The 21,220-nt window shown below is 35.8% G+C and overlaps 1 protein-coding gene across 5 annotated transcripts in view; it reads right to left on the bottom strand.

Annotated features, from left to right (window-relative positions):
* Pde4d (phosphodiesterase 4D) overlaps nucleotides 1–21,220 on the bottom strand; it is a 1,049,725-nt gene that overhangs the window by 182,378 nt on the left and 846,127 nt on the right. For all 5 annotated transcript variants that reach the window (XM_076857254.2, XM_076857255.2, XM_076857257.2 and 2 more), the window contains one exon: nucleotides 4,629–4,665. In XM_076857254.2, coding sequence (XP_076713369.1) covers nucleotides 4,629–4,665 — 37 coding nt within the window. The remainder of the gene's footprint in view (nucleotides 1–4,628; nucleotides 4,666–21,220) is intronic.

Genomic DNA, 21,220 nt, shown 5'->3' with positions numbered 1-21,220 from the left:
AAATATACACACCTTAGGAAAGAAATACTGATAGTACTACAGAAAAATTGTGGAAAAAGATGATCCGTGTACTGGCCTGTGGGGTGGGATGTTATTTATACAGAGTTCTCAAACTTTTTTATGTGCTCTTAAACATCTGTTGATCAGTTGGATTTACCAAAATTGACAGAAAAATGTGGACTTCATGAATCAGTAATGCACAGCCTCAAGGAGAGTTCTGAGGATTGTTTTTCAATTCATGTACACCTTATGCCACTAGGTGGCGGTAAAACACAGACTGAGATTCTTGTGGGGTGGGTGTATCCTGCGTGAAATCAAAGTATTCCTGATCCAGGTTTTAACTTCAGAAGAAATGCTGGAGTCAACCTAGAATTATGTACAAGATAAAAAGTTTATTTTGATAGAAGAGAAAATATCTTTCCACTTATGTTTTTGTTGAACCATATGAAATTGTTTTGGTTATGTCAAAAAGTTATTGACAATTTCCTATGAATGACTGTGAGAGTTCAGATACCTAGAAAGATGCTAGTTGCCATTTATATTAATGAAGTCCAAAGAAATGCTGAGGGAATAAAAGCACCTGAAATGAGACCCCTCTTTTCTTCCATTGCTTCACAGAGAGGGCCTGGTGGGCCCAGCAAACTTGGGGACTGTGATGAGATCATAAAAATCTCTGTGGGGTGAAATATTTTAAAAAATATTGGTAATGTCCTACTACTATAATTAACGTTCTACAGTATTCATAACTACGATATTGTTTCCTGAAAGTATTCTGGGTGCTGTATTTTTGTCAGAGAAGGCAAAATAATGTGGGTATTCCTGCCTAGTCATCCTGGGTTGGGCATGTCTCTCTAGACTGACTGATGTGAGGCACTCCCCAGGGAGTCAGGATAATGTTTGGGTGGGGGTTTCCTGTCTTTTGCTTCATTAAAGATTCCACTTCTTTCAATATTACAGACTTTCAGATGAGAATTCCAGGAGACTTAGAGTCTTAGGTTGTCATAATTGCAAACAGTGGGACTCGAGGCCAGAGACCGCTGACTCCAGTATTCAGCAGTGTTGTGCCCCCTTGGTGCTCTCTGGCCCCCAGGAACTCTGGCCAAGTTGTTATTCTTGTGGGAGGAAAAGGGCAGTAGGGTCGCTCTCAACACTCAAGTCTCCGTGCCGAAGGAAATACTCATACCAAAACAGAATTTCAGTTTTGAGATTGATGTATACAAACTAATTAAAGTTGGAACTTTTTCTGGGGCTCAAAGAGATTCTAAAATTATATGGAAAAGTCTAAGCCACCAGAGGCAGAAGATAGTTCAGGCTGACCCCTAGCAAAAACTTTACTCTAACAGTGTTCTTCACATTAGAATAAAACATAGAGGGATTTGTAAGATCCTTCCTGAAAATTAGGCCTAACCAAGATGTTCTAGGTTCAGCTCCATCCAACAAAATGGGATATATCTTTTGGTGACTTCCTAAATTCTCTTGTAATTTAGTATTTAATTCTTCTCACAACCCAAAAGGCCATAATTTAGAAATAATAGGGCAGGATCCTTTCATGTTTCGGGGCTGCACTCAGGCCTAAAGAAATGGGTTTTCAAGAAGACAAAGATGAGTTGGAGGAAGGTCCTTGACCATTTTGGACAATCGTGGCCTGTTTTTAAGATCATAAGGAAACACCCAGAAAAAACAAACCTAAATGGATAGGAAGTAAGAAAAAAAATGTGAGCAGTAGTTGTTTGGGGATGGTGAATTGTGGGAAATTTTCTTCCTTTTGCTTATATTAATTTTTCTAAAGTTTGTATGCAGAAACATTTTGAGAGCAATGTGGCTCTCCCTGCAAATTTTATTTTATTTTTAATAGTCTTTAGTCATAGATGGACACATTTTTTTTATCTTTTTATCTTTATGTGGTTCTGAGGATCAAACCCAGTGCCTTACCCATGCTAGGCGAGTGCTCCACCATGGAGCCACAACCTCAGGCCTCCCTGCAAATTTTCACCAAAATTTAGTGTGAAATTATGAATCCAAAACATAGTAGGAAGAGGGTATGATTCTTTGGCCTACTTGATAAGACATTTTCCTGAGCAAGTTGGCTAAAATCAGTTATGGTATAGCAGAACAAATAATGTTGGCATAACTTCAAGCAATATAAATATATTCCATTTTTGGAATTATAATATTTAACATTAAGTGGTAAGTGCTCTGCCCTGTATTACACACTCTTTTTCTGAGGAGAGGACAATTAAGTCAACAATATATGCCAGCTGGACCCAACATGGCTTAAGAACAGGCCAGGCGCTAACTGGGCTTTTAGTCTTACCTGCTTCTGCAAGGATACCCCATCAGTGCTAAAACTGCTCAGTATTAAAAAGCCTTTTCTTTCTTATATTTTATTACAGCTTCCCAGATCTAATACCCCGGGAAAAATCCATTTATGAAAACTGTGGTGAAGCCACTTAAAAAGAATTCACAGCCCCTGGGGCAACGACCACCTTCAGCAAGGTGAATGAGTCCCTCAGTTGATGATAAGTAAAATCTCCTTAAGTATATTTCAGATTATTTTTAGGCATCAGATAGATCTGAATATTACAAAGAATTAGTTTATATTCAAAGTTCCAGTTTCAAGGGTATTAATCATTGTAAAATAACATTTATGGCCAAATGATGTTTTGTATATAAAATATGTATAAACGTCCCAATATAGAGAAATTTGAGTAGTTGTTTTGGAGATTATAGGTACACTATAGATGTCTAATCATGTAAAAGGCTAGACTTCTTTAGAATTTAACTAAAGGCAGGAGCCAAGTTAAATTTATTAATCTGTTAGAGTTTAGTAAATATTACTTGAAGTAAGAAGCCAAGATATTACATACAGATTTTTTTCCATTTTTTTACAACATCCTTAGATTTATTTTTCTTACAATAATATCTAGAGATTTTAGTTTTAGCTAGCTCCCTGAGTAAACTCATGATGGGATGATTGGTTCTACATTTAGTGATGGTTGTTTATATTGTTTTACCTGATATTGCCTGTCCATCTAGCTCTCAGCTCTTAGTTATAAAATTATAAATTCTCAATAGGAGTTAATTACAAACTGTTTCATTAAAAGTTTGCTATCACAAATATGATTAAATTAAGAGTGTAAATTTTTTTGACACAGAAATACAAGCACTAGAAAGAATTCATCATCTCCAGCAAAAGGACTTGAGCATATGGAATGGATGGTGATCATCATCTGTTCTTAATTGCCTGCATTATTATTTTTTAGTTGTCAATGGACCTTTATTGCATTTATTTATGTGTGGTGCTGAGAATCGAACCAGTGCCTCACATATGCCGGGCAAGTGCTCTACCACTGAGATATGACCCCAGCCCACCTGCATTAATTTTTAAAATCACCATTAGACATTTTATTTATGAATTAATTACAATTGTGGTCTAAATTATTTTATAAATTTTTAAAAACTTAAAACTGCAAAATCACATTGTTCCAACATTATTATTATTCATTTAAAAAAATTATACCTAAGATGACATTAAGGAAGAAAAGAGCAATTTCATCTCTATACAATTAAACCAGTTTTAATTAAAATTTAATAAACATTAAAATTTTTAGGATTCTTGTGAATATTTTGCATGACCAGTATTATTTTAATCTTTTAACATCTTATGAGGTGGGTACTCCTGCAATTATAATTTAAAAGAGGAGGAAGTAAGACTTGGAAAAGTTCAGTGACTTCCTCAAAGTCATTCAGAAAAGTTAAATGAGTTGCTCAAGGTGCTACTTCTATTTCTGACCTACCTCTAGTTACAATTTGTATAACTTCTCAGCACTGCTTGTATTTCAACATTTAAACATTTCTTCTCAGTCAGTATTGATTTTAAATCTGCTTCATGACCCAGTTTAAATAAGTTTCAAACAATTCTGTCCCTAGTTATCTACATCAGGGGCTGTCAACTTCTCTTACACACAGTAAAAATACTGTGGCCTTTGAAAAATATAAATTCTTGGATCTCCAGATTATTTGAAATCCACAGGCATGCAGCCTGGGCATCGGGATGAGTTATCTAGGGGAGTCTAGCTTGCATCTAGGGTTGAGAATCACTCCAGAACACTTCAAATCATCTCATCACCTTCTTGCACCTATGTCATGTGATTAAAGTATTTTCATGATTTGTATGCTGTAAACAAACACAGATCACTGGGCTAACTCTTTGTGCCAATGACACATGTATAAAGGAGTAAATAAGGTATCAGGTTGAACTGTATGATTGAATTTCAAGCAATGATCATGTACCTCATTTTATTAAATGTAATTTAATCCACAATAAAGCCTTCTGCTTCTAATGCCTGTATCAGTTAAGAAATATGGGCCTATTTATGTTCTCTATCTCTAGGGTAATTTGTTATTTGAAGCAAAGACAATCTTTGGGTCTACCACAATTTAAAGAAAACAGATCTCTAGGGCCAAAGTCACATTTTCTAGCATTGCCTATGAGTTACTTGGATGAACCACACAATTTGTATTTATAATTTCATTTACTTTAAAACTAAATCGAGCAACAGAACAAATCCTCCCAAACCAATTTCCAGATCTGTAAGAAGTCGGCCTGCTTACCGAAGTATGCTTACCTGAGCAAAAGGAGTCACAATCAAGTCATCTCCATGTCTGAAAAATAAACCAAATCCCATGTTAGAAGTCATCAACAACTCTACGACTAGTTTTAATCAATATTCCATGCTAAGTTCCAATGTTAAGTTTCATAAATCCCCATAGAGAATTACAATAATTCCATCCTTATTCTTCAGCACATGTTCTTCTCAGGCACTGGGTTGAAAATGCATCCTCTTGGACTTTGAACCATTATCCAGCTACCTAGGTGAAACGAGGGACTCCATCATCCATCAATGTCACTGTTGCCTTTTGGGGCTAACAGGGTACACTATGGTAGAAACAATTCCAGTGCTGGGGCCTGGGCTTTACTCTTGCCTCTTAGTATAATTACTAGTCAGGGGTGCTGTGGAAGGAAGCAGCAGCCTCAGTAGCTTTTGTGAGAGGACCCTGGCCCAAGTATTTGAAGATGATTAGCGCTGCGTGTTCTGCATCATCCTCTGGAAGTGTTGGACAAGGCAGGAACTATAGATGACATGGAACTGCATCATATACTAATAAAAACCCCGTGAAACTTTTCAACTGACTCATGTCTCAGCCACCATAGTTACAGGGGAATGTTACCCCATGTGTGCTGTTGCTAGAGCAACCTCAGCCACACCAGGCCTGCGATATAGGAGCAAGGTGTCAGCATGACGTGGCTTGGAGGGATAGAGAAAGTCAAGAAAAGTTGTGCAATGTTCTACTTAGAAGAAAGTGAGAAACTTGGGCCTGCAATTCTTTCTTGGAATTTCCTAGCATAAATAGTTCAACAGCAGCATGTCCCTATCTTCATGGGCTACTTCTTGATCTAGAGAGCCAAAACTTTTGAACCAAGTGTAAGCAGTTATTCTGCACAGAAAGCTTCCTGAACATTACTTTCACTGAAAATAGTGCAACTGACCTGTCTGTTTGCTCATTCACAATCTGAAAAGAACCCGAGTGACCTAAAACAACGCTTACGAAACGTGGTACAGCATAAAGAGCACGGGGAGAATGTTCGCCATGATCACCAATGACAAAGAGACTAATTGCTGTGGTCACCATCAAATTTTACAGAGCTCTTGAAAGTCAAAATGTGGAAAAATAGAAGAAAAAGACGGAAAAACACTTCAAAAGAGGCATGTGTCATTTTCCTTTCCATTGGTTCCAGAACCACATTTTCAAGGGACATCTGTTATTCTTTTATTCATAGAATCCTACGTGCTATGCAGTTTGGACATCAAGTTTTACCATCATTTTATAGAGGAAGCAATGGAGGTTCAAAGAGATCAGAAGGTCTAGAAGCAAATAAATGGTAGCTCCAGGATGTCAATCCAAAAAGGTCTTCTGAGGCCAAACCCAGAAAGGCTCTTTCCTAGAAGAATGGCCCAGAGTGAAGTGGGCCAGTGTACTGAAGCAGTAAGAAAGCCAGTGTCCCAGAGGCAGCTGGCAAGAGGAGACAAAGCCAAAGAGGCAGAGGAATCATCTGAGTGAGGAAGAATATGACACATTTGAGGAGCTACAATGCATAGCTGAGCGATTCTAGTAAATGCATTGCAGGGTAGGAAATGCAAGAAGAGTGGCAGGTGGTGAGCCAGGCTGCAGATCACTGAGCCCTTGTACATGTAAGAAAAGCCTGGGATTTTACTTTCTGATGGGAGTGAGAGTTGGGAATTCTGACCCCGCCATGTTCTCGGTATATATACTGTGCAAGTTATTAAACTTCTCTTTCTCTTGGTCTCTTCATCTGTAAAATTGAGATGATAGTCCATACATAATGTTATTTGAGGATTAAGTGACTGATGTTCAGGTATTCAGAATGTGTTTAGCTTAAAATTCGATAAATTTAGTAGTCTATAATTAGTAATAGTAAATATTATTTATATTCCAATGGCTTTTGCTTTCTTATGCAGTTAGGAAATTTAAAAGACTCAGAAAACTGATACTTAGTTAAGAACTTTAGAGCCATTATGACAGATTTATAAGGGACTGAGAGTTTTGAAGGGGCAAAACTGAAAGCAGAGTAGGCAGTGTCAAGAGTGGAGGAGATGAGAACCTGAGTCAAATCAATGGTTACTGAGAGAGGAAAAGTGACAACATTATGGGCTTTGTCAAAGAACTTTAAGGAAAATTTGAAGCATACAAAACTAAGGGGAATGCTGTTATGTACAATGTCACTAACTATCACACAATAATGCAGGATAAGTGGTATATTCCCATCTTACAGATGAGAAAAACTGAGGCTCAACCTGGTTAAAAGACTAAACACAAAAGTCACACAGGTAAGAATACACAGCCACACTTGCTCTGTCCCTACCCCTTATTATTTCACTAGCTCACTCCTATAGGACAGATTAAAAATAAGGACCTACAAAAGGTAAGAAAAATAGGAAAATAGAACAGTTATCTAGTAAAACAAAAAAAGTGAAAACTACAAGGCAAAACTCAAAACGATGTTCAGGGTTGGACAACTGCATTTCTTCATTGGTCCATCATTCTGATCTTGCTCTCTGAGGGTTGATGACAGGCACAATTTAGGGTTGCAATTCCGCCTATGTACTCACTTTGAAATAGTAACTTAACTCTTACAGAGCAACTGAGAAATACTTGAAGATGCTCCAAATTTTTCCGAAAGCATGAGTATGAGATCCAGAGCTAAGCATTTAAGCATTTGACATATACAAATACACACACACACACACACACACACACACACACACACACAAATATCCATTCAAAGCCAATTGTTTTTATAACTAGTGAACAAGATAATAAATTTAGTGTGTATTAGTTTTTCTTTGTTAGAAGTTCAAAAGGCAAAGACTATTTCAACAGATTTACATACATTCAAGACACTTCAGTGGTTTCTATAAGAAAGTGTTATTTAAAAAGCAGGATTCTGGGCTGGGATTTTGGCTCAGCAGTAGAGCACTCGCCTTGCACATGCGAGGCCCTGAGTTCGCTCCTCAACACCACATAAAAATAAATAAATAAAATAAAGGTATAAAAAGCATGATACCATAACAGGAAATATATTACACAATGAGAAAATTACATGTGAAGTGTCTCCTTGATTTGGCAATTGAAGAGCTTTCAATTTGCTTCAATACGTGGCCATACTGAAGACAGTTCAGATACCCAGAACAAAAATAATATGAAATCCAGACATTGTCCCAAGCTACAGTCTTTTCTTTCATTTTATTCTTTATAATTTCCTGACCATAAAGTTAATTTTCTAAGAGCTAAGTCATATGGATCAAGGCACATCATCATTCTTAAATTAATCCATGGTAATAAGTCCTTTAGTTTGGAAGTGCATCACAGTGGATTTGAACTAGTCAAAAGGATTGCATGTTTGTTAAAACACTTAATTCTTTCTTTTATTCAATTTCATTCTGAAACTTTGTAAAAGGTATATTTAGAATATACAATATTGTTGGATCTTTTTTTTAATCCATTCTACTATTGCCCTTCTCGGACTATTCCCTGAAGACCTCAAAAGAGCGTACTACAGGGATACTGCCACATCGATGTTCGTAGCAGCACAATTCACAATAGCTAGACTGTGGAACCAACCCCGATGCCCCTCAATAGATGAATGGATAAAAAAAATGTGGCATTTATACACAATGGAGTACTACGCAGCACTAAGAAATGACAAAATCATGGAATTTGCAGGGAAATGGATGGCACTAGAGCAGATTATGCTAAGTGAAGCTAGCCAATCCCTAAAAAACAAATGCCAAATGTCTTCTTTGATATAATGAGAGCAACCAAGAACAGAGCAGGGAGGAAGAGCAGGAGGAAAAGATTAACATTAAGCAGAGTCATGAAGTGGGAGGGAAAGGGAGAGAAAAGGGAAATTGCTTGGAAATGGAAGGAGACCCTCATTGTTATACAAAATTACATATAAGAGTTTGTGAGGGGAATGGGAAAAAAATAAAGAGAGAAATGAATTACAGTAGATGGGGTAGAGAGAGAAGATGGGAAGGGAGGGGAGGAGGGGGGATAGTAGAGGATAGGAAAGGTAGCAGAATACAACAGTTACTATTATGGTATTATGTAAAAATGTGGATGTGTAACCGATGTGATTCTGCAATCTTTGTAATGTTTTGAATAACCAATAAAAAAATAAAATTAAAAAAAAATAGAATATACAATATTTAACATAATTTATCCAACTTCCTTTCTTTTCCTGTCAAAGTATAAAGAAAGACAGTTGTAATTTTAGTGGAGATATGTCATTTTTAAAAATTGCCCAGAAATTCTTTCTGCCAAATATTTCAAGTTTGTCTCATTTTAGTAATAATAAATGAGATTCCCAACATTTCAGTGGCAGACATCTTCTATAAAGGATATTTTATCCATTTCTTTTCAAAAGTATGTAAGGCTTAATTTGTCTTTGGATATATACCTAATATATAATTTAAAAATTTTTCTGCCTTCAACTCAACATGAAAATAACCTTTTCCAGACTATTTTCAAATATAATGATGTAGGTAATATATGTTTTTATTTGTGGATAGAAGAAAATAAATATAATATAAAATGTATCATTTAATTGTACTGAACTTTGCATATATAATTAAAAGAGATTTGGGACTTAAGATTAACAGAAGATTAATTTTGTTACATATGATTGGCTTAAAGTACATGTGAGTTTATGGTTTTTTTGTTTGTTTTGTTTTGGAGACAGCTATGCTATCCAGGCTGGTCTCAAACTCCTGGGCTCAAGCAACCCTCCTGAGCAGCTGTGACTACAGTGTGCACCACCAGACACAAAACAAAACAAAATGAACAAAAAGCCCTTGAAAGAAAGTGATTCTGCAATTGGCACTTGAACGACTTTCTCAACGAGGAAGTTTTTTTAAATACTGAAAAGAGTTAGGAGGGTGTATAATATCATGCAATCAATTGGGGTTTTCTGAGATGGGAAAAGACAGAGCCTCTAACAAATTAAGAACTTTAACTCATAATTAGTAGTGCCTGGAGACTTGAAATTGTAACTACTGGTGTCATAAATTTGAGGGAGAATTATTCAATATCACCTTTCTTTAAGTAAAAAAAAATCAACAAACTTAAATCATCTGAGATCTATTTTAAAGGGAAGCTAATTTTAGCTTTCAGATAAAGTTCTTTTCAGAACTGCATGGGACACAGGTGGGACGAGATTGAGGGCTGATAGTACTCAGGAGAAAGCTACTTTTTGACATTTTATATGTATACATATATATGTACACACACACACACACACACACACACACACACACACGCGTGCGCACATGTGGAGACCAAGAAGATTGGGACCCAGGTAATAGTCACAGCGAAGGTCAAGTGCAGAGACTTCCAGAACAGATATGATAAGTCACTGGAGGTCACTGTGGAGGCAGTGTCACAATGGCCTTGAGTGTTGTGATGTGGAAGGAGGTGCCACATGCTCCGTCACTGAGCTGGTTGCCATGGGTAGGCTTGCCTACACCTGCCCCACCTCTGCTCTCAAAGAGAGGCCTTGCTAGGTCCTGAGTCAGGGCTACCAGAGGCAGAGGCTCAACTGTTGACTCTTGTTTTCAAAACAGGAATGACAAGAGTTAAAAACTCCCATTCTTTATGCCTTTGCCATCCTTTCCCTATTTCTTGTTCTTTCCATAACAAGAAGTTAGAAACACAGACAAGAAGCTGAAACAGAGAGAGAGAGAAAGAGAAAAGCCAGGTGGGAGGTGACTGCCTGTAATTCCAGTGACTTGGGAAGCTGAGGCAGGAGGACTGCAAGTTTGAGGCCAGCCTCAACAAATTAGAAAGGTCCTAAGCAATATAGTATAAACCTTGTCTCAGAAATAAAAAGGACTGGGAATCTGCTCAGTAGTTAAACCAATGGGTGTGAGAGAGAGAGAGAGAGAGAGAGAGAGAGAGAGAGAGAGAGAGAGAGAGAGAAAGAGAGAGAGAGAGAGAGAGAGAGATCGAGATCTAAAAGTAAACCTTCATATGGAAGCCTTGTCCCAACAATAGTCCATAAACTATTCAAGTATAGTATTAAATTTGGAAAAGTACACTGCCATCATAAAACAATAAGTTTAACTAAAACCAGCACCTGGAATTATATATATATATATATATATATATATATATATATATATATATATATATATATATCTTTGAAATAGATTTATTTATATATAAATAAATCTATTTCAAATTGTGAAACTCAGGGACACCTTTCTTCTTTTGGCTTCAGCACTAAGCCTTTATAATATCTTATTTTTTATTTCTTAAAACAATTTAACTATACTGCTTTTAAGAATTCAGAGTATAAATATTCAATAAAAGTATAAATAGTAGTGGTAATAATTATAAAAATTAGTTATCATAAACAACAGTGATAGATAATATCTATTGAGTTATTACTATATGCAAAACATGTTACAATGATAATCTATTAATTTTTTTTTTTCATAGGTGACAAGACAGAGGCCTAAGAAAGAAACAAAATCACATGTCCATGAAGTTATAGGGCCAGGATCCAAACCTGTGTCATGTGACTTTGGGGCCAGGATCCAAATCTGTGTCATGTGCTATGTAATTCTCCAGCTAGAACACATTTATCAATGCCTAAACCTCATCCAAAACAATGCTTAATCTTTGATATATTTTTTGTGTGTCATGAGACAATATCAAAAGACAACAAATAGAAGAATTATACATGAATGCAAAAAATAATATCAAAACAACAAAATCAAGCTAATCAAACAACATATTATCAATGACTAATAAAGCAAAACAAGCTTAGTCTACCTAATGATTTTCATGTCCTACAACCTAAAATAAAATAATAATTTTTTTTTCCATCCAGGTGTAAAGTTTTGGCTGATAATTCAATAACATATGTGCATAATTGGGGTATGATAAGAACAAATTAGTCATATGTAACAAAGACCTCTGAGGATAGTGTACAGATAACAAAACATTCTAATGTAAATTTATATATGCATATTTTGTATATATGTGTATATGTAATCCTAAGGAAATGTTCTTTTAAAAGAAAATTCTTTTAAAAATTTTAATTCTTTGCTTTCTGTAATTCAAATGATGGGGGAAAGTACCGTTGGGAGGAAAACAAATTGGTATAACCACTATGGAAAGCAGTAAGAGATTCCTCAAAAAAACTTAGAATGAAACCACCATTTGACCCAGCTACCCCATTCCTCAGTTTATACCCAAAAGACTTAAAATCAGCATAGTACAGTAATGCAGCCACATCAATGTTGATAGCGGCTCAATTCACAATAGCTAAACTATGGAACCAAACTAGGTGTCCTTCAATAGATGAATGGGAAAAGAAAATGGGATATATATATATCTCCAGGAACAGAAAGTCAAATAAGGTATTATTGTATATATGTATATATTTTTTCAATGGAATATTACTCAGCTTTAAAAAAAGAATGAAATTATGGCATTTGCCAGTAAATGGATAGAGTTGGAGAATATGGTAAGGGAAATAAGCCAATCCCTCCAAAACAAAACACATATTCTCTAATATGTGGATGCTAATTGACAATAAGGGGGAAGAGCACTAGAGAATAGAGTTACCTTAGATTAGCAGATGGAAGTGAAAGGGGAGAAGGGAGGGGAGATGGGGAAAAGAAGGACAGTAGAACGAAACAGACATTATTGCTTTATGCATATATGTGACTACATGACCAATGTGATTCTACCCATGTACATTCAGAAAAATGAGAAATTATATCCCATCTATATATATCATATAGAAGTGGACAAATGCATTCTACTGTCATGTATAACTTATTAAAAAAATAAAAAAATTAAAAACAAAACAAAACAAAAAACACTTTCATCTTTACTAGCCTTAAGAGAATTTACTATATCATTTTGCCTATTTTAATCAATGAGAAAACCCTTCAGAGAACACCTGTAAACATTACATTCTAATTGATATTTTACTGGATTAAAAATATCAGTTTAGGGGCTGGGGCTGTAGCTCAGTGGCAGAGCGCTTGCCTAGCATGTGTGAGGTACTGGGTTCGATCCTCAGCATCACATAAGAATAAATAAAATAAAGGCATTCTGTCCATCTACAACTACAATTTTTTTAAAATCACTTTAGAAAATACTATAATCTTAGATGTTTAGAATTCTAAGTTTCTTTCTTCTTCTTTTTTCCTTTTGGTACCAGGAATTGAACCTAAAGGGACATAAACACTGATCCACAGCCCATATCCCCAACCCTTTTTATTTTGAAGCAAGTTCTTGCTAAATTGCTTAGGGCCTTGATAAGTTGCTGACAAGGGCTTTCAACTCATGATCCTCCTTCCTCAGCCTCCCAATCCACTGGGATTACAGGTATGTGCCACTGTGCCCAGCTAATCTTGTAACCACCTGCTTAACATTAACATTTTAATAATTAACGAATCACTTAATAGTGAGAAAGCAAATAACCCATTAAAAATGCACACAAGAACTGAGTAAACATTTCTTAGAATAAGACATACCAATGGCCAAATAAATAAATGAAAAGGTGCTTAACATAAGTAATCATCAGGGAAATGCAGATTTAAATCAAAATGAGCTATCATGTCTCACCCATAAATTAGCTTTAATCAAAAAAGCCAAAGATAAAAAATGTTGACAAAGATGTGGAACAAAACATTGTACACTGTTGGTGGGAATGTGAATTTGTGTGGCAATTCTGGAAGGTACTATGGAGGTTCACCAAAATTAAAAAATAGGACCATCGTATGATCCATTTCTGGGTTTATAAGCCAAGAAAATGAAATCAATGTGTCAAAAAGTATCTGAACTACTGTTTTATTAGAGCAGTATTCACAATGGCCAACACAAAATCAGTCTAAGTGTCAACCAACAGGTGAGTGGACAAAGAAAATGTGGTCTCTATACACAATGAAATAGCACTCTCCCTTAAGAAGGAAAGAAATTGTGCCAGTTTGAAAACAATGATGCAGAAATGAGCCTAAAGTACATTATGCTTAGTTAAATAAGCCAGGAACAGAAAGTCAAATAAGGTGTTATTGCACATATAATGTTGATCTATTAAAAAAAAAAAAAAAAAGAAGTCGTCTTGGAGAGAGTAGAATGTTGGTAACCAGAAGCTGGAAAATGGGGCTGGGAGGTGTTGGTTGAAGGGTACAAATATACAGTTAGGAGGAATTTATTTAAGACATTTATAAGGTAGGCTATAATTAAGAATAATGCCAAGCATATTTGTAAATTGCTGAGAATAGATTTTAGATATTCTCATCACAGAAAGTATAAGTGAATTGATGGACATATTATGAGCTTGATTTAATAATTCCATAATGTATACAAATATTAAAACATTATATTCTACATCACACATACACACACACACACACACACACACACACACACCACACATACAGACACATATTATTTGTCAATTAAAAACTAAAATAACAACAGCAACAGATTAAGACCTAGAACTGATCATTGATCAAAAAAGTTCTTAAAACAAAGATCCATAATTTTTGACTCAAGCATGCTCATCCCTATTAAGATTATGCACTGATGATTTAGCAAATGGAATTAGAGGTATTATGCATCATAAGCAAAAAATTCTCTCATCTGCAATGGAATCTCTTTATGTGCTACAAGAAAAAAAATAACTTAAAAGAAAATACATGAGGCCAATAAATGACTTCCAATTTGTTAAGTCATATGACAGTACAAAAGATAATCTGTGTTTAAAATTATCTATCAAAAAGTTTCTGATTTGAGTAATTTAAAAAGTGCTTAACACATGCTTGTAAACATGTTCATTAAGTACATTGAATTATTTTCTTTGATAAAAACCAGTGCAATAAGGCCTGGGGTTGTGGCTTAGTGGTGGAGCGCTTGCCTAGCCTGTGTAAGGCACTGGGCTGGATTCTCAGCACCACATATAAACAAACAAAAAAACACAACAGTGTAATAGGGGTATTTTCCAGGAGTGCTGATGTCACAAATGACCATCAACTGTTTTCAGTACTAGGCTGAGTCTTATTTCCACAGAGTGGAAGAAGGAAGGTGGAAAGGGTTGAGTTCACAGAGAAGGACTTTCACCTCACTTGTGTTCTAGGAACAGGCTCTTCTTTCACTGTTGATCTTATTTGACAGGCCCGTTTCTAATGTCAGAGGCCCTGCCCTCTTGATTCTTCTCCAGCACGGGTTCCTAGGAGGAAGATTTATGGGAGTGCATGCAACTGTTTTCAAGGACAGTATGTGCTAGATTTTAGCAGATTAAAAGGAACGGTCTGATCAAATAGAGCAGAGAGCATCATGTTTGATACGAACCTACTATGAATCAGGCATGGATCTCCACCAACGGGCAATATCTAATTTCAAGGATTCTGCATTACAGGGTACTCATATTCCCACACCAAGGCAAGGAACCGGGCTCTGAGAACTTAAGTAACTCATCACAGTCATGCCATTGGCAAGTGGTAGGGGTCAGTAGTTTCCAAATGCCATTCTGAGATCTGGGACTTACCTAACACAATGTTCATTGGTTCTTGTCAAAGTGAGATTAAATATGGGCCATGAAGTGAAGTGTTAAAAAAGCCAAACACACTTCTTTGGAAAATATTTTTATTATGAGATTATGCATTTTCTTTTTTATTGAAGTGAAAATGCCTTTTTAAAAAATGATGGTGTGTATCAGTTGGAATTTTCTTGTTAGTATCCTTTGTCTGACAAAGTACAAATTTAGCAACCCTAAGTCAGTATTCCAGGTGTTTTTTTTTGTTGTTGTTGTTTGTTTGTTTGTTTGTTTTTAACATTTTAATAGATCATGGAAATATGTAGTATAACTACATTTAACTCAGGCTTTAAAATACTGCTTTGTTTTGACCATGATACCTTCTGGGTGCTCATGTGGATTTAGTCTATTCTGAAGCCCCACAGATACAAATATTTCTAGACTCCAGGAATGTTCTGCCAATACTTTATGGGCCACTGTTTTCTTCTTAAACCAATCTATGCTTTGTCTATCAAAAAAAATCGGCACTTTAATTTTATCCCGTGGCACTTAAAACCTATCCATTCAAAATGTCAAAACATTCCGATCTCCTTTTTGTGATATTTTTAAAACACAAGAATAAAAATTTAAAATATGTATTCAGGGGGTTTTTTTCTTAATTTTTATATTTTTGGTACTGAGAACTGACCTCAAGCCTCCTCCATTGAGCTATATGCCCAATCCTTTTTATTTTTTATTTTCAGACAGGGTCCTGCTAAGTTGCTGACACTGGCCTCAAACTTTTGATTCTTCTGCCTCAGCCCCCTAAGTAGTTGGATTGATAGTTCTGTGTCACTATGCTTAGCTGGTATTTTTATTTTCTCAGTTCAAAAATTTAAAAAAATGTTTAAAATGTATTTTACCATTCATGGAACTCCTGGAATGTTTGATTCTCTACTGGGGATAGAAACTAGGGCCTGGGCAAGCGAGGCAAGCACTCTACCACTAAGCTTAGTCCACTTCTATTTTTTATTTTTTGATTCACAATAAAATGACCTTAGTGACTGAATAAAGAATAGCTTTGCAGACTAATAGTAATAAAAAAAAGACTAAAAGGAAAAAAGATGGTTGATATTAAGCAGGTACTCTGGTAGCCAATGATCTTAGAATACTGTGTCAGTAGACTTCTTGAGATCTAGGAGCTGGTGATAGCCTGCGCATCAGCACTCCACAATGACAATGACAACAGTGGCCACTTGGCAGGAATGAAGAAAAAGAGCAGGCTACTTTGATTATTATCAAATAATAAAAGATTCTGGCTACCTGGGATCCTAACAGAATTAAGAACAGGATATACTCTTTACTCTAGAACTTGTCAAAAAATTCATGACTTTTAACATGGTTTTTTTTATCTTTTTTAACAAAATTTCTCTTCACACAGAGATTTTGTTTAGTTCCAGTCCTAAGGACATGAAACAACAACCTGATGCAGAGGTTCTCCAACTTTCTTAGTCCATGGCATCCTTAACAACTCAGTAATTTTTTTATAACACTCCATTGGCCCAAACAAATAACAGTCAGGATTATTAAGTAGTTCAGTCCAAACAATTAAATGAGGTGTTATCTCAACAATGTAGCACCTATTGAGCACTATGCATCTTATCACTTTGAAATGAGATTGGGCTCTGCCTTTCTCATATCTGGTTCCACATCTATTTTTGCTCAGTACCTGCTTTTCATCTAGCAACCACTGAAAATCCAGTTTTGTAAACATATGAGGTAACAGAAAGGAATGTCATGATCTAAACTGACATTATTTGCTTTCCAGGTGATTGACGGATGTTTCTGTTTCTCTTGAATATTTCAAATATTCCTTTTGCCTTTGTGAATTCCCTCTGGTTACCCCAGAGAATATTTAGGGAACCCTTTATTCCTACCCACCTCAGTTGGGAAGACTCAGGAACTGGTAAAGATGATTTACCCATGATACCATTTTGTATTTATTTAATGAAAGATGGCTTTCAAGTGGCAAATCAGTTTGCTTTTGAAATGTTTATTCATATAATAAGATAAAAAACTAGCTAGGACTGTTAGAAACTTTTTACATACATCTAGTAAGACTAACCATGTCTTCTTATTTTTAGTTTTGGAGATACCCTAGTAGGATCAAGGAAAAATCATGTAAACTGTCAATATGAATTGACAATAGGCTGTCCTTCTGCCTTTTGCAAGTTCAAGACTAGCAGCACCCTTCTTTTCAGTAGCCCAGGTAGTGGGAATGAAGGACTGGAACCTAAACCTGCACTTGAAACTGGGGATCGTGGGGCACCTTTTAACTGCTAAGGACAGGGTGGCATTCTGAGATATGGCAGGGGATAGTGCCCATTAGGTAAGAGCATGCCCACATGGGGCAGTGCACAGCCTGATCAGTGAGTTCTAGAGATCTATAGGTATATAGGGACAACTTAGCTAGACTACCAAGTGTGCCCAGCTTTTTTGGTATACTAAGTCCACTCACCTCCTTCTTAGCACCCCTTCCACTTTCACCTCACCCCATATTCTGTGTGTAGGTAAAGCACGTAAGCATGAGTCAAGGGCTCTCTGGGTCACCTTTGCATTCTGTGTGTTAGTGTTTATTCAGCAGGTGATGGGGATAAGGATCAATTATTCAGGTGAATCGATTTTTTTTTTTTTTTTACTTATTTGACAAGCAGCTGATATTCAATAAAGTATTAGCTTTATGACTAAATGCTATTTGTCTTAGCACTGTTAATTATCCTTTAATCCTCACAATCTAGCATATCTTCACATGTTTTCACATATAGAAGCACTATATTATTGGATGATGGGCAACAATAGAGGTAACTGTTATTTGAAAGACAAGATAATTTTAAACATATTTTGAAGAAATTTATGGGAAAAAAACCCATAATTATCTGTTTACTCTAAAATTTCCATCATGTTTCTTCATGACATCACTGAGGCAAGTTTTTTTAAATCTATTTTCTACAGTTATAAAATCATTTTGAAACTATTAAGAGTAGTTCAAATTTGCTTTTTATATATTAATTTTTTACGCAGGTTAATACTTGAGATTTTCTCCTTATTTTATTAAAAATTAAGTTGCTACTGTGTCATCTGCATTCAACAAACTGTGTGGTAGTCTGAGAGTAGAAGCTCCCAGGAACTTCTCTTCCACTTTAAACAAGTGATTCCTTAAGATCCTAAATCTAACAGACTTGTATATGTTTGCTGAGTGGGTTGCATTTTTGTCTTATAACCTCTCTGACTACTTTGAGCTTGACCAAAATTTCACAGCACTAAGTGGTTCATTTGGCCAAATTAATTTGGTTTTGCTATAGTAGTTCACAGCACTTTGTTCCCAATGGTACTATCAAAATATATTCTTTTAGAACTGATAATAATATGTATTGTGTTCTTAAGCAAGATTAAAATCACTGGACTTTGGATCTCTTGCCTGCAAGTGGCATAATAATGTCCCCATTGAAAGAACTGTGAGTACCTCAGATGAAACAGCTGGTATGAAATATCTGGGAAAGCTAAGGGTAGAACATGCAATGTGAGTTATGATTATCATTACTAACATTATTGGCCTTTTCTCTCCACATGCCTCAACTGTTTTGTAGAATTGTTTATAGAAGACAAAGTCACAAAATCCAGTCTACTAGGAAGTGATTATTTTCCTCCTCACTCTTTCAATAAATTAAACAATTACATTCCAAATTACTGAACATTTAAAGGTTTCCTAAAGCATTTCATTCAAATAGATAATCACAAACTTCCACTGGTACTGTTTGTGCCTGAAATTTCTCAGGAATTTTCTCAGTAGAAAGCTCAACTAGGCTAATAAATATAAAACCATCAAGCACAGTTGAATTATGGTTGTTGGACAATCTTCACAGAATTCCGAATGAGATAAGGTAAGGAAACAAGCTTACATATAGCTACAGGAGAGTCCAGTAAAGAGAAGGCCTATCCTTTATGTGTAGATGACCTGGGATGTATCATATTTATACTGAATTGGTAATTATTTATTCTCCTTCTCTTTCTTCCCACAGAAACTCCACATCCTTGATAGAAAGAATGTGCTCTGTGTGTCAGTGAGTGTTAAAGGAAAATCTTATATGTAAATATACCAAGGGAATGGGAAAACTGAGCACATTCAAGATGTTATTTTTCTGTAATATAGAAAAATTGCCTGATTAAACCAGTCACTCCTACAATGAGGCTAGGCTAATAAAGAAACTCTTGTATTGGTCCAGCATAAGACCAGGTCATCCCTTTCAGTGGGCTTTGAAAATAAAGGTCCTATTTAAATATGAAATGTTATAGGCCTTTTATAAAATGTGTGTATATACTTAATCCTTATTAACTTGGAAAAAGGGTGTGAAGGAACTATCTACACAAGCTGGTATTAAAAGATCAATTTTCTACAATTTTTAAAAACAGAACACATAACTACATAAAGTCCACTAATTCACTGTGAGTTTTTTCCAAAATTGTCTTGCCTTTGATAAAGTTAGATTAGATGGCTTCCATTCAAAATCATTATTGTGATCTATGGGGATGTTCAGTGTTCCTCTGGTCATCTTCATTCTGTTACTCTTTTTGATCTTCATGGTGATTTTCTTACGTGTTCCTTATCCCTCTCTTCTTTGGTTTTTAATGGTTATACCTTCTATGATTGCAGAAGTAGAGATCATTAGCCATTAACTCTCTAAACATTCTACTCATTCATCTCTAGATTTATGTTTTCCCCTTTCACTTGGTTCTTTTTTTGTTCTTCCTAAAGAATACAGTTCTTGTCTCTATTACTTTTCCAGAGATAATCTCTTTACTTGAACTCAGAATAATATTTTTTCAGCAATGACAACTCCACTTTTTAACCTCTTTTTTCCTTGAATTTTAATCTCATTTTCATTTATCTCAAGTGTCCCAAATTAAAAAAAAAAACCAGAAACAGTTCCCCTTAAAATTAATTATTCCTCAAGCAATCTTATTATCTCCCTCATTAACCTTCTCAAAAGATACATGTACTTGCTCAGATCTCAACTTTCAGTTCACTCCTCAACATAGTGGGTTTTTAATTCCATTACCTGACTAAGAATGCTTCACTCAACTAATATCCAAAGACCTAGTAATCGAGGTCGTAACTGGTTCTTCTAAGTTCTCTTGGTCCTGTGGACTACTATTTCTGCTCTTTGTCCTTGGGCCTAATGGTTGTCTTGTTCCCCTATCTTCATCCCATAAAGGCCAAACCTATTACTTATTACCTGCCATCATGTTGTCTACTCTCTGTTCTTTGTTCCTCACATCAACATCACCATTTTACTCATTCAGGGTAAAAACTTTAGCAATCCCTTTGATTCTCCTTCCCCAGGTGGCTACTCCCCAACACACACACACACACACACACACACACACACACACACACACACAAACTTCTGTAAACCTTGTCCCTCTTGCATCTGGACCAATCTCTTTTCTCCACTGCCATTTCCTTGATCTAGGTCTTCATCAAATTTACTCTGCTTTGTTTCTGTGAATTGTGACACAAATCACTTCCCTGTGACTACTTCACTGTGCCAAGATTCCACAATAGAGTGATTGGAATGCATGGAAACAAGAATATAATCAGGGCAAACCTGAGCTAAGAACATCCTTGGCTCTTGGCTCTCCATATACTGCATTTGAATCTTTCTCTCTTGCCACATTTTGCTCCCTACACCAAGCAGACTGTCACTCCTTAATTGAGTCATTTTCCATGCCTCATATTTTGCAAATATTGTTCCCTGTCTGTTGTTTTCTGCACTGTTCCCTTGGGCAGAAAATCCCCCTTCTCTTTTCCATGCTTTTGTAGTGATTTGTAAATACCTCAAGGATGCTATGCTCCAAATTTTATAACAATGAACTAAAATTCCAGACCTCCACTCCCCACTCCAGAATAGGAACTTTAAATATACCAGAAGTCTCAAGAAGTGTTTTCATTATTGGTGAATGAATAGACAATTATCCTGAATTTCAAACCTATGAAAGTGGGATATAAGAATAGCACAGAGATAGGGCCAATGAGAAAAGAGA

The sequence above is a fragment of the Callospermophilus lateralis genome, chromosome 5, assembly GCF_048772815.1.
Source record: "Callospermophilus lateralis isolate mCalLat2 chromosome 5, mCalLat2.hap1, whole genome shotgun sequence".
Lineage (NCBI taxonomy): Eukaryota > Metazoa > Chordata > Mammalia > Rodentia > Sciuridae > Callospermophilus > Callospermophilus lateralis.
Note: the sequence above shows the minus strand (reverse complement) of the source record. Positions and strands in the feature narration are given on the sequence as shown.